This window comes from Scomber japonicus, chromosome 2 (genome assembly GCF_027409825.1).
Source record: "Scomber japonicus isolate fScoJap1 chromosome 2, fScoJap1.pri, whole genome shotgun sequence".
Lineage (NCBI taxonomy): Eukaryota > Metazoa > Chordata > Actinopteri > Scombriformes > Scombridae > Scomber > Scomber japonicus.
In genome coordinates, this window is record NC_070579.1 from 28,214,377 (window position 1) to 28,228,585 (window position 14,209).

A 14,209-nucleotide genomic window follows, 5' to 3' on the forward strand; every position below is an offset into this window, starting at 1 on the left:
TGTTTTCTCTCCACTTACAAAACACCTCTGCAGTCCATTCGGCCTTCTCTTCCCTAGGTGCACATCTACTGTGTAGCAAAGCATTCCCACACACTCACCTTCCCTGTCTGTAATTTCTTCCCTGTGGGTTTGAAAAGGCCTCTATATCAGTAATTGTGATGCTGCTTGTGAAACACCTTGGAGTAAATTTTTTAATTTTTTTTTAAAGATTTTTGTCAGCATAGATGCCTTTATTCAACAGTAGACATGGGAGAGAGAGGGGGGTGTGATATGCAGCAAAGGACCTCCAGCCATGATTCAAACCAGGGTCGGCTGTGTATGTGGCATGTGCTCTAACCACTCGACCACCTGTGCACCCAAGCAGATACCTTGGAGTAGATTTTACTTGAATATAGCCAGTGTTCACCATGTAATTTCATGCACAGTCTGTTAAGTTTCCTACGCCATTTACTTGCAGAGCACACAGCTCAACTGGCAGCACTCACTAGTTTCTGTAAAACATTAGCTTGGCAGTGCCAGTATTTCTTAAAAATAATTAAATTTGCCCCTTTCAGCCAGCTGCTCATTAACCTTCGGTTTGACCCCAAAAATCTATTGGACATTATACTAATAATGGTAATAGATGGCATGTAGGTTAGTGGTCTGCATGGACCCTTTTTTTTTTAAAGATAACACCCACCTGCAGCTGCTGTTTCATGCACCATGGGAATTTCACAACACCCATCTGGTTCTATCATCCATTGTACGAAGTGCTCCCATTAGCTGCAATCTGTATTCTGTGCCAGTCACCATCACAATTTACAAAATAAAAGTTGACAGTTTTAAAAGCTCTAAATGGATGATACATGCTGTTTTAGTGTTAGACGTCTAACCAGCTAATGCTAGATAAGCTAGTTGGTCATTCTGTGTGTGGTGAGCTATGGCACCCAAATTGTAGGCTATCAATCTCCCAAAAAACAACATGATCACCCATGTAATTCTTCAAGTACCTCCAGTGGTTACACAATATATTGGTGCCAAATGCATCAGAGATGATACCTTTAGATGATCTCATGTAGTTCCTCAAATGTTGGTTAAGTAGTCACTTTTTTATGAGTGGGGGTGAGCTCACACACATACACAGGAGTTCAACAGTGTTGCTCAGCAAACAAAATTGCTATCACACAAATGAATATGTATGCACACACATACACACACAGTCTAAATACTGCAGGTTAACCTTTAAAAGACCAACAGTAGCCCGCTAGCTATTAGACCTTTAAACACTGCTACTTGAGCAGCATACACACACACACACACACACACACACACACACACACACACACACACACACGCAGGCATGGACACACACATACACACACATGCATGCATGCACACACACATACACAAATAGCATACAGATAAATAGATGGAGAAGGTGTTTTAAGTAGGAATCTCTGTTTATTTTTCTAAGTAAGTACTCTGGGTTGTTGCACACACACACACACACACACACACACACACACACACACACACACACACACACACACACACACACACACACACACAATATATAATGTGATGTAAGTGGCCTTTGCAAGGACCAGCTAATTAACTGTAAAATGGACTGATGTGAACAAAAAAGGTGACTGACTACTGGACTTACCTTGAGAACAGTATGCTCATACCCGAGGCTGTGTGTTTGTGTGTTTGTGTGTTTATGTGTGAGTGTGTGCAAGACAGAGTGAATCAAATGGTTGAGTGAGTAGGGAAAAGTATTAGAAAGCCTAGAGACAATTGGAAGGCTCCCCTGTCAACCTTGCCTGTAGTGAAAGGACATTTTGTCTATCCACTTCATGTAAAGTTGTCATAATACAGTTCAGGACTGCACAGGCAGATCTTTAACTTGTTCAAGGTCAAGTTCAGACTGTTCTGTAGCTGTCGAGGGGGTATGATGCATGTCACAATGATAAAGTGACAGGATAAACAAACATTGTAAATGTTTTCCTGCCCTGCTCGCTCTGCATAGTAAACCATTATAATGTTTCATTTACATACAATATGTTCAGTCACCTTCCTTTGTTTGTGATGAATGGACAAGAATGCACTTCTGGGTAAAAATCCAGAGATGCCTATGAGCTACACATTTGTGGTCATAACATTTGATGCATGCTCGGAAATGTGTTTCTTTCGTTTTGCAGAAGCAACCAAATTATGTTTTTGGATGAGAATAATTCATGTAAGACAGAAAGCGATGTTAGATGACAGCTGTTCCATGGATGAGGGAGACGTCAATCAGTCTGATTGAGATCTTTGTTTCTTTGTGGATGCAGATAAGGGGGTCCCATCCCCAAGGCTGAGAAACTGCCTGGTAGTCAAACTCACATGTGGCTCCATATCAATAGACAGCTGTACAATCATTTGGCACCCAGATGAGCCTTTGTTATTTATGTTATGTCACCCAAGGTAATCCTAATGCATGGTTGTTACGATTTAAAAAATGGAGACATGAACATGCACAGGTTTGGGAAGACTCCACTAACACAGGAATAGGGTGCCTTGGGCTCACAGTGAGGCGGCCGCTTTTCAGATAGTGCAGCTGTCACAATGGCAGCTTCAACAAACTTGACATATTTCACGCAGCACATTAAGTCATCAGTTCACAAGTGGTTTACGCTTGGGCTTGTAACATGCTTAAACTGAACTGGTGTAACCTGCTTATACACAAATGAGGAATTGTGTTTGCCTGAAGGTTAGAGAGGAAGGCTTGGGGCTGGCTGGCTTAAACGAATGAGTAATGTTCTCCTATCCTTCAGCAGCTACTGTTGAAGTGCCCTTGGAAAAGGCACTGAACCCCCAATTGCTCCAATTGAGCTGCTCAGTGGCCAGAAATGCAAAACTGAGGCTGCACTGGGTGGTTACCAAATGGGGGTGTGTGAAAGAGTGCGACCAGGGTGGGAAGGCAGCCACTATGCAAATGCTGGTTCATTCTGGCTGTGGCTTGTACCATAAGTTGGTTTACTTTGCCAGCCACTTTGGCAGGTAACTAACCATCATTTGGATGTTCTGTACTATTCTGAAATCTAGTTGGCCTGTAAAATGGTGAAAATATTTGATAAATATATTTAGACTAGCCGCCACATTGTCAGCTAGCCAACCATAATTTGAAGGTCTTACTCTAATTTTAGGTCTTTAATTTTTTTGGATTGAAAAATAATGAAAGTACTGATTTCTGCCAGCCACCGTAGCCACTGAACACATTTTTTTTTCTTCCTGCCATGACAAGATGGTAGCATAAGTATGAATTTGTTTTCTTGGAACTTGCGCAGTTAAATCAGGGTTAAATTATAATTCTGATATAGCACTACCAAAATGAAACTACTCTTTGCTCTCCCAATATCTGTTCCTGTTACAAGTGGAGTCCCTGATCTAGAGGGTAAAATTCAATCTGACTGCCTTTATTATACTGCATATACTTTATGGTGCAGCTATTACTAAAGATCAATAGCACTTAAACTGCTCCATTGATATTGAAACCTGCACTGATTTACAAGCAGATAGGTCTTTGGTCAAATTCAGACACGGACATACACACAAACACACACAAACGCACACATTCCACGTGTATATTTGAAATAATGCAGTATCTTCCCAATGTCCCAATGTTGCCCTTGTTCACTGTTCATTTCCTGTGATTGCTCTTTGAGGCACACACGTACTCACACTCGAATGACTGAAAAAAAAATATGGCTTTTCATTAGATTGGATTGCTGTGTGTGTGTGTGTGTGTGTGTGTGTGTGTGTGTGTGTGTGTGTGTGTTTCTGTATTTCAAAGTTTTAAAGGCCAGCTGGCCAGCAAACACTCTCATACACAAGTACACATGTTTATTTGAATGCACTTGAGAGGACATTGTATTTTTCTTTTATTCATTACCATATATTCATAAGTACTGTAGGTGTGAAGGATGGGTCCTTATAAGTTAAGATAAACCCAAACAACACACACATACAGTGGCGACCTTCACTACAAATAGAGTTCACTGCAGGAGACTGTGATTGTGTGTGTGTGTGTGTAAGTTTAAGTGCCAACTACCAATGCACTAGGACTCAGGGATTGTCAGCAGTGCCAAGGATATGACACCAGCTCTGCAGAAAACAACTAGCAGATGGATGGATAGATGGACTGGTGGAAGTGGAAGGAAATCCTTTAAATTCAACAATGCACTAACACTGCCAGGGTTGATATTTGATTGGTGGCCACCCAAGGCTGTCACTTGTGGGATAAAAGGATTCTTTGGGCCCACAGCTGATGGAAATGATGAAGTTTCTTTGGAGGGTTTTAGGTTGCTTGCACTTTGAGCCGTGCTTCGATATTAAGTTACAGAACACAAAGTTAGCATTATTTGTAGCTCTCATAATCATGGCGAGTGGCCGTGATTATGAGAATTGGTTGAAAAGTACTTAAATTTTTCCTTTAACATATAATGATCTTGGAGTTCTAAGGATTTATCTGCAAGTGTAGTTCTGAGATATTAAACATCAGAGATTTGACATCTTAGCTAGCAAAACTATCATGTTTATTTAATCCATCAAAGTTACAGTTTGAGTTAGTCCACATCCACATAAAATAGCTTTCAAAGACAGCAAATGAGTGGACAGTTCAGTTTTAATTAAAAAATAAGTCAGATGGAGCCTGACTTCAAGCTCGCAACATATTATTCATGGACACATAACCTACGTTGCACTTAATACATATCATTTCTGAGTATTATACACTTCCTCATATATTATGTCACAGTATCCATTGCCACAGACAGGTTGTACCAAACATTGTGTCAGAAATAACCAGACAGGCCATACATGTGACAAAAACCAAAACATCAATGCTCCTACAGTGCTACAGGTCAAGTTCATTGGTAAAGGTCATTTTTAAATCAGAATGTCAATTTCCATCTGTGGTATCTGCAACCAGCCAGCTGAGTCAAAGTCAATTGAGAGCACTGCATCAGCGTAGTATTGAGGTCCCCTTCTCAGAAATTTGATCACATAAAATGCTACTTGAAATGTCAACCCCCTGGGGAATCTCATCGATTTCCTGATTTATCCAGTAACAGGTTATCAGTAACAGCAGCAGCAAATAGAAAATGAACATTTCCACCTACAATTCCTGCCTACATTACAATCCCTGATGATAACTATGTTTGACAATTACACTTACAGTGTCATATTTAATGTATTTAGTGATAGTGACCTGCCTGAACTTCTTAGCTTATTATTGCTGATGTTATCACTCACATATTTCTATATTGAATACCATTGATTTTTGACAATGAGCTTCTATTCCTGTGGAGACCCACAGTTTTGCCGTGTGAAACTGTTTTCCTTGTATCACTCAAATGTAGACACTCTCCAGATTTCGGATGGCTTCGAGTGAAATGATACATGAAAACAGTTTAGCTTATCCAGACTGAAATTACGAGCAACATTTGAGTGAATGTCTTGGTGATAAATGGTAGGTATACATTTTCAAATCATCAGCACAGAGGGAACATATTGCTCCCCTGGTAAGCTTGCTTTTCATGTGGAACCCAAATGGATATTTCAGTGTTTTTTCATCATGTATGACATACAAGATTACCAATGACAAGCACACACAAACACACACACACACACACACACACACACACACACACACACACACACACACACATCAGTATTTACCTGCACATCATTTGGTTTAATAGATTAGAAGTGAAATGGGGGTTGTCTGAGCTTCTCAATATGCTCAACACATCTTTTAATCTCCCATGACATACACATGATCCTGGCCATATGGGCACACACAAACATATAGGTGATGTGTGTGTGTGTGTGTGTGTTTGTGTGTGTGTATGTGCGTGTGTGCGCGTGCGCCTGTTTGTTTGTGCTGGAGGGATCTATCCCACAAAGAGAGAGTGAGACTAAGCAACAACCCAGATCCTATACCGTCCACACACACACGCACGCGGGCAGGCAGGCACGTAGAATATTTATTATTTTAGGAATCGTTGACTTCACTTTTAAGCAGGTAGCTACTATGCACTGAACTGGTCACTATCTGATTCCCCCTAGTAAATATCACTAGGGGGAATAGAGAGAGAGAGGTGATAACTGGTCGCGTCGTCATTTTCCCTTTCACTCTCTGTCCTCCCCTGAAATTCTTCCATAGACCCTCTGCAAAGAAAAGCCGTCTCGTAGGGCAAATCCGTCCCGTCTATCGAGCGTCCCACCGACGCCCACAACAGCGCTCTGCAACAACTCTCGGTGCAAGCAGAGCATATTGAAATTCACCCCACGCACAGAATACTGACAAACACACTCCCCTCTCTCCCTCTCTCTTTATTCCCCAACCATCATAAAGTGTGTGTGTGTGCGCGTGTGTGCGTGTGGACCAGGAATTTCTCATGTTGTGGGGACATAAATCTGTTTACACAGTCATGATGTGGGGACTCGCCCACCTTATAGAGACAAATAGCAAGTCCCCTCATTTCAGGGTGAAGACTTAGTTTAAAGTTGAGGTAAGTTCCGGGTTATGGTTAGGATAAGTCTCCAGGAAATGAATGCAGTGGCGGAAACACGTCTCTCTCTCTCCCCCTGTGTGTGTGTGTGTGTGTGTGTGTGAGAGAGAGAGAGAGAGAGAGAGAGTCAGAGTCAGAGTCAGACAGACAGATGCTCTTGGATAGTGTTGCAACTACCCAGAACCGGGTACTCCGTCAGTGGCGAAGTCCTCCTTATAATGCAACCCAGCTTTGCCCCACAGCACCCTCAAGCCACTGGGCTCACCAACCAGCCCAACAAGTCACCCGGTCACTTATTCCCGCAACCCAGTAATTCACCCAGCATACCAACTATACCCATCAGCCAATCAGCTGTGGATTAATCCAACCAGGCACCCGGTAAAAACAATCATCCGACGTACCACCCATGACACCCAATCAACCAAGAGGCCACCCATCTATACATCTATCCACCCATCCAGCGAGGGGAGGATCGCAACTCTGTCACCGGGAGCAAGTGTACGGCACCCGGCTGCGAGCGTCTTACCTTGAGCGCCTCTATATCCAAAGACGTCGAACGGTCCATGACAGAGAGTGAAGTACTGCAAATCAGTCAGGAAAATAGAAGTCCCACAGGCGAAGAAGAGGACAGGGGAGAGATTAAAACGGATACCAGAAAAGTTAGGATGCTCTCTAGAGTCCCAAACTCTGCTGCAACATCTCCTGGGTTATTGTTGTATCAGATTTGTTTTAATATTCCACCACGGCGACGGATTTTCTCAGTTTCATTTCTCCCGGTGGGTCGCTTGGTAAAATCAGGACTCCATACTGTGAAAGTCCCCCAACCTCCAGTTCCCGGGTTGTCCGTATAGGAAACGGAGGGATTAGAAAATAAACAGAAATAGATCAGAATTAGCCGTGCGTAATGTTTCAAGCTGCGGCTTTTGCGCACTTCACGACCCAGTGCGTCTTTTTTTGTTTTTATATATTAATTGGAAATGTTCTCCTCTGCTGGAATGAAGCTGGAATTCAGACTGTCCTGTCAGTCGGTCAGCGGATGAATGCCGTTATATCCCCTTGAATCCCACTAAATGTGAGTGTGATGTTGTGTCTGCTCGCGCAGTGGTCGGCAACTGGAGAGAAGGAGTCCGGATCAGATAGATGATATTCTGCCTTGCCTGGGCGACTTCCATGCGGCAAACCGCCAGAGATACCAGCTCTCCCCGAAAGAGAGAGAGAGAGAGAGAGAGAGAGAGAGAGAGAGAGAGAGAGATGGAGAGAGAGGGAGGGAGGTGAGGGGGAGAGAGAAAGAGAGAGAGAGAGAGAGACCTGGTGGCAGAAATGCTGAAGAGAGGATATGAGGAGAGCTGCGAGAGTTGAGACGGGAAGAGAGAAAGAAGGAAGGTTTATGCTGTATATTATTCCAATGACTGACGCACCGGTGTATGCGCGTGCGTGCGTGTGTTCGTTTGTGTGTGTGTGTGTGTGTGTGTGTGTGTGCGTGTGTGTGACAGAGAAAGAGAGAGAAAGAAGGGGGAGAGAGAGGAGAGGAGAGAGGAAAAGGGGGGCTCTTTCTAATCAAGTAGATGAAGCGAAATGCTGCTTTGCCACTGAAGACAAGAAAGAGATTTAAATGCAGAGGCTGTTGAAAGGCTGTTACAGAAAGTCTGGGGTTGCTGCTTCTGTGTGTGAGTGTGTACGTGTGTATAAACAGATAGGAGCACTAAACTGATATAAAGGATTTAAAAAACATGATGTAGGGCCTACAGTGAGGCCATCAATGAGTAGCACATAGGCCTACCTATTAGAACATTATAGGGTATAATAATATATTGATTTAAAAAAAAAAATTCTTTCTTTTTCTGAGGGTGCAAATTGTCCTCATCCTTCTCCTGCATAGTAATAAGGTGTCGCCGCCTGCCGACCACCAACCACCAGGGTTTTTTATTATCTGTCACACAACGATTCAATGGAGGACAACAGCAGTTAAGGGGAGAGGAGAGGAAGTAGAGAAGATTTGGTAAAAAGAAGGAGAAGAGAGGAGAGAATAGCTGTGGCAAGAAGATGGGGAAAAAGAGGAGAGGAGGGAATAAGTGAATATAAAGTGGACCACAATCTATGGCTATCTGACTTTATGGCAGATTTCTTTATGGTACATACCTCACACTAAATCTCTAGTGTGCAGATGAATAAACAACAAACAAAGGAAATATTCTGTCAATCATAACACTTCAATCATTATGTACAGTACACAATTTCAAAGGCAGATTTTGAAATGGACTTTGCTCGATGAATTTTTTACTACTGTCTGCTAGAGATTAGATGTGACTGGAGGCAAAGCAAGACAGGTAAGATATGCTGAATAATGTTCTCATAGACTCAGATATCCTCAGCTAGCCAAGCAGAAAACACCTTGCCATGCTGTAACAAGGAGGGATATGATTATCACTTCATCCAATCCCATTCTCCAGAGGACCGATAAAGCTCAGGAACTATACTATTTATTTTATTTTATAATTTATCAATATTCTCGAAGTCTGCAGTGACCCAGAGTTTTGTGTTTAGCTTCATAGTTACCTTCTATTTCCAAACAAGTGTGGATCATGCCAGTATGTTATAGTTATTTTCAGAGCAGATAATTTTTAATATCTAATATCTAATAGATGTGTCCACATTTTTTCTGACAGAACAAGAATTTGGAACTTTACTTTATCAGACTTTTTTTTTTTTAGTTTGAGCATTACCCCGAGCTTATCTGTTTTTTTCCACAAGGCCCAACTGAATACTACACAAAGCCTTTATTTGTTCATTATCTTTGGTTTTATGGAGGCTTCTTCTGCAACTTATCAGTGTTTGTATTAAAGACCATTTCAAGTCCCTTCCACTTCCCACTATTGTGAGGCCATATAGGCTTCAGGCTGAATTCAATGTATTTCGCCCATGAAAACAGGCACACATATGCATTGATGTAGTAATGCAATGCAGAACTGAGAGACTTGATGAACACATACACAGTCAAACACGCACACACTCACAGCTATAGGCCCATTGAATGGCACACTAGAGAACACAGAGGAACATTTGTTGAGGGAGTCAGTCAGAGATAACGAACATCATATTAATGAATGCCTCACTCATTCTCTCTGCTCCTCCCTTTTTATTTGTCTGACTCTCTTCTTTGCTGCTTTTCTTTCTTCCTTATCGACACACACGTTTCTCTTACTCTCTCTCTCTTCAACCCTCTCACCATCTCTTTCTCTTGATGCTTTGCCTCTTTACCCCCAGATTTCTCTCTCTCTCCTTCTCTCTCTCTGTTTTTCCCTTTTGATGTTGGTCTGCTCTCAACCTCTCTCTCACTTGCACTCTTCCGCTATTTCTCTGCTCCTCTGTAACTCAGGGACCCCCCTACCCCCCCCCTACCCCACCATCCCAACACCACCACCCACCTCCACCTCTCTTTCTTTTCTATAAACTTTGTGCTGTCGGGCAATTAATCATTTTTCCGAGGACTCGTTATTTTTTATAAGGGAGCAGCTGACCTCGGATACGGCACGCAGTCCTGTGCCAGCTGGAAATGACATCACCCGTCTCTCCCTTGCTTCTCTCTCTCTCACTCTCTCTTCCTCTGCCTCCAGTCCCCCTGCATTTTAAAACACTTTAAACAGTTTCTCTCTCTCTTCCATACTATCTCTCATTTACTTGTCTTTATATCTCAGCTGCTGGCTCACATATGCAAATTACCACAATCCCTCTCTCTCATTTCAGTGACTGTTGTGCTGCAACTGTTCATCAAAAACAAAGATGGCTAAGCACTTAATGTAATATCTCTCACAAAAAAAGCACATGAATCAGAATGAAACATGTTCCATGCAATAGATAATGTGATGGCATGTGTAATTTTGCATAGTTGACATTTAGGCTACCTGTGTGTGTTTGGTCATGTTATAGATGCTCTTTGCATGTATGCATGTACTCTCCTCTCTATTTGTTTCTCCCAACTAAAGTGTCACCATGCACATGTATATATGAGTTATTTTACCTGCACCACTACTCTAAAAAAAAGAATAAGAAAAAAAATGATGCAGCTGTGCAGTAGCAGCGACTTACTTTAACAGGCTTCTCTGTCTCTCTCTCCATCCCTCTGCTCTCTCCCTCTTACAATGTTCCTCTAGGCTGTGATCAGATAGGAGCTTTATTCTTCTGCTCAAATGCAAAGTGCAGCTGTTTGCTTTGCTAGCTGCAGGGAGAGTAAAAGCTCATGGGAGGGTCACATCATTCTTGTTTCCATGCAGAACAAAGTTTGACAGCAACTTGCAAGTTATGTGGTTAGCATCAGCTAGCTAATCTAATATTCCATAGCCTAGGGGGTTGATAATTGTTGCACATAAAATACAAAATAATTCAATTCAAATTTTAAGTTTTATTTGTCATTTACATGTTTGCACATGAAACGGAATTTGTACTCAGGTCCAGCAGTGTACAATACAATAAGTCTACAAAATAAGCTTTAATAAATAGAAAAAAATATAAAGTCATTGTTTACTTTGCTTGCTAAGAACGCTATTGGGGCATTTGAGGAGTTCAAGGCTTCCTTGGTAACCTGACAAATTAATTTGGAACTGTAGTATTTAAAAGTGAGGACAATTAGAGACTATATCACTAATACTGTTATAATTACAGGTCTCAGTCTCCCAACAACTGTATGAAGATAATCTATACTGCTAAATTATATCTGAAATAATCATACAGTACAAATGTATTAGGAACCAATAAATGGTGGCAAAGAAAAGGTGGGTAAACTATGACTGCAATATAGATTTATTTTAATTTGAGTTTACATGAGTTTATATAACAAACTCATGAAATCACATAAAGTGTTGATTAACAAAAAATATTCGGAATAAGAAGAATAACTGAAATAGTTTATAAATCACCAATGTAATCTTTTTTAAGCAAAATGGAAGTGGAATCTAATATGCTCTGGCTTTCATCCACAAAACAAAATATATTTGAAATTTGGGCTACGACAAATTGTGATGAGGATTTTTCACTATTTTCTGGCATCTTGTAGCCAAACTGAGAAAATAATTTCTAATTAAAATAATCATTGCAGTCAGAAGAGCAATAAATGAAACTGGTAGCTTCAAGTGTATTAACTTTACATTAAAAACATAAACTTCATCTCTGTGCAATAACCATGTGAGGCAACCATTTTACAAATTCTGAACCCAACCCCAGCAAGTCTGGGAATGTTTCCATGATTGAGCTGCTATAGAGCAAATGAATTGTGGTTTAACAAGACTGCAACACGTACTCATTGTTTCATGGTGCATTGACTTTAATATTCCAACATGTGTTTAATTTCAGCTGTGTGTGTGTGTGTGTGTGTGTGTGAGAGAGAGAGAGAGAGAGAGAGAGAGAGAGAGAGCAATGGAGGACATTTTTGTGATAAAAACTTTCTTCTTTCATGCATACAAAATTACGTCATTCATCACTTGCTAATTTGGGACTTTTGTGTTCATTCGTGTGCTTGTCTTATTTATATGTCATTCATTCTCAGTTCATTTTCTCTCACTAACATTTGATACCGCAGGTTCTTTTCAAGTTTAAGTAAGTCATTAGACTTTGCACAAGCCACTTACGCATCTATTAGTGGGCCATTAACACCCGCCCTCTACATCCCCTTTTAGCTGGAGGGATTTATCCTCATTGACTGTTTTTGCTGTAACGTATCGCCACACACCATTTACATTGTTCTTATGAGCAGTGTTTGTTTTTTATACCTACTGCTTTTGGCTACCTGTATTCGTGAGAGAATTCATTTATTGCCACTGTCATTTGAATTTTTGAAGGGAACTGAACTCACTTTCTCACACGAATAGAAGAAAGAATCTTCTTTTCTTTGATTTTTAAATTTCTCATAGGATAAACAGGTCTATCTAGAATGGATCAACAAAGGGTATACCAACGGAGTAGGTATGAAATCTAAACGACAGACAGAGAGGAAGCTTTCTTTGCTCTATAGAGTGAAATTTCAACACAGCAAAGTGGATTAGTACTTCCTCTCGGTTGCCTCTGGGTTAGAGCCAGGGAATTACACAAAGTGGCCAGAAAACTAGAAACCCATGTACAATGTAATGCAATCCAGTACAATAACCCTTGACACTTACATACTTACAGGTCTAATGGTTATCTTTTGCTAAGTGTTTTAAGGAGATGATGCTGTACTTTTTGTGGTGTTTTGCACTGGATTGCATTACACTAAAAGGTGCACAGCATCCACATAGATCAAACACAATACAAAAAAAAAAAATGCCATAGAGTCAACACTTACTGTGAAAACGTTCTCTATGGTAATATCAGCCAAATGTATTTCTTTGTCAAAAAGTGCTTAGGTATTATTTCATGGGTAGACAGGGAGACACGTCATCCCCAATGATATCACATAAATCATTTGTCCCCCTCAATTAACTCGATCACTCCACCCAGAACATAGAGAAACAAAGAGACAGAGAGAAAGTCTACAGTTGGTCCAGTGACATCCAATTCAGAATACACATTGACAATTATTATAGGCATAACTGTAGACTAGTGATTAATCAGCAAGACATTAAAACTTAGCCAAGCCATCTGACTAGTTTCAAACATTCTGAAAATAAAATACTTTCTGACTGGAAAACTCCCTAAATAAGCAAACTAAAAATAGTTGCATTTTTAAACATCACCAATGAATTTGTGTTTCATACAAAGTTACATTTCTGTGCTTTGGTGTCCATCCAAGAAAGAACAGCCTTTCATTTATTATTACATGCCCTCTTCTTATCTACCTAGCTATATGCCAAGTTCAGGTCCAGATTTTTACTAACGCAGAGTACAGGGCATGGTCATGGACTGTTTCACATTATACACTGGGAATAACCCAAGACTGAAATTAATGATATGCCCTTGAGATGTGAATATGTAAGATATACATTTCTATTATCTATGTTCTATCTAGCTCTATTAATTTTATGTTTTAATGTTTCTCAAATTACATGTTTTTCTGTTTTATGTAAAGCACATTGAGTTGCCATTGTGTATGAAATGCGCTATATAAATAAAACTGCCTTGTCTTGCCTATCCAGAAGGGTGTAAAACCACACATCACAACACTCACAGTGTGTCCTTAAAGACCCACTTTCATTTAGCGTCTCTCACTCTGTAAAACTACAAAACCCAGAGGCTTCCGCGATTCTAATTTCTTTGCGCTGATTGGTCCACTCAGAATCCAATCCGGTGGCGGAGACGTGTCTTGCAGACAGAGCATCCTTCCGTCATGGCGTCTGTTTGGGCTAAATCCTTCGCTAACCTGCCGGCTGTGTCTGTTTTCCTCCTCCTGTTGCTATGTCTGCCGCCCGGGGGAGGCCAAAAGAAGAAGGAGGTAATGCATCAACTGCCTAAATATATTTTTTAAAGCGAATATTGTCGTGTCGTTTGATGAAAGGGGAGTCCAGGTCTATGTGTGATGTGCGTTAAGCTAGTGAGGGTTAGTCAGAGTAGGACAGGAAGTTCGCCGGAACCAAGCTCTTATTATTCAGGAACAATAAATGCCATTTGTATTAGATAACGCTTAATGGCATTTTTTTCCTAACAAAACACACTACTTATAATTTGTCTGGTTTAAGCTTTTTTTGGGCCCTATTCTGGGTAGCTAA

The 14,209-nt window shown here is 40.8% G+C and overlaps 1 protein-coding gene across 1 annotated transcript in view; it reads left to right on the forward strand.

The window, feature by feature from the left end:
- The first annotated feature begins 13,674 nt into the window (after positions 1 to 13,674).
- tusc3 (tumor suppressor candidate 3) overlaps positions 13,675 to 14,209 on the forward strand; it is an 82,489-nt gene continuing 81,954 nt past the window's right edge. The window contains exon 1 of the mRNA XM_053338970.1: positions 13,675 to 13,935. Coding sequence (XP_053194945.1) covers positions 13,831 to 13,935 — 105 coding nt within the window. The 5' untranslated portion in view covers positions 13,675 to 13,830. The remainder of the gene's footprint in view (positions 13,936 to 14,209) is intronic.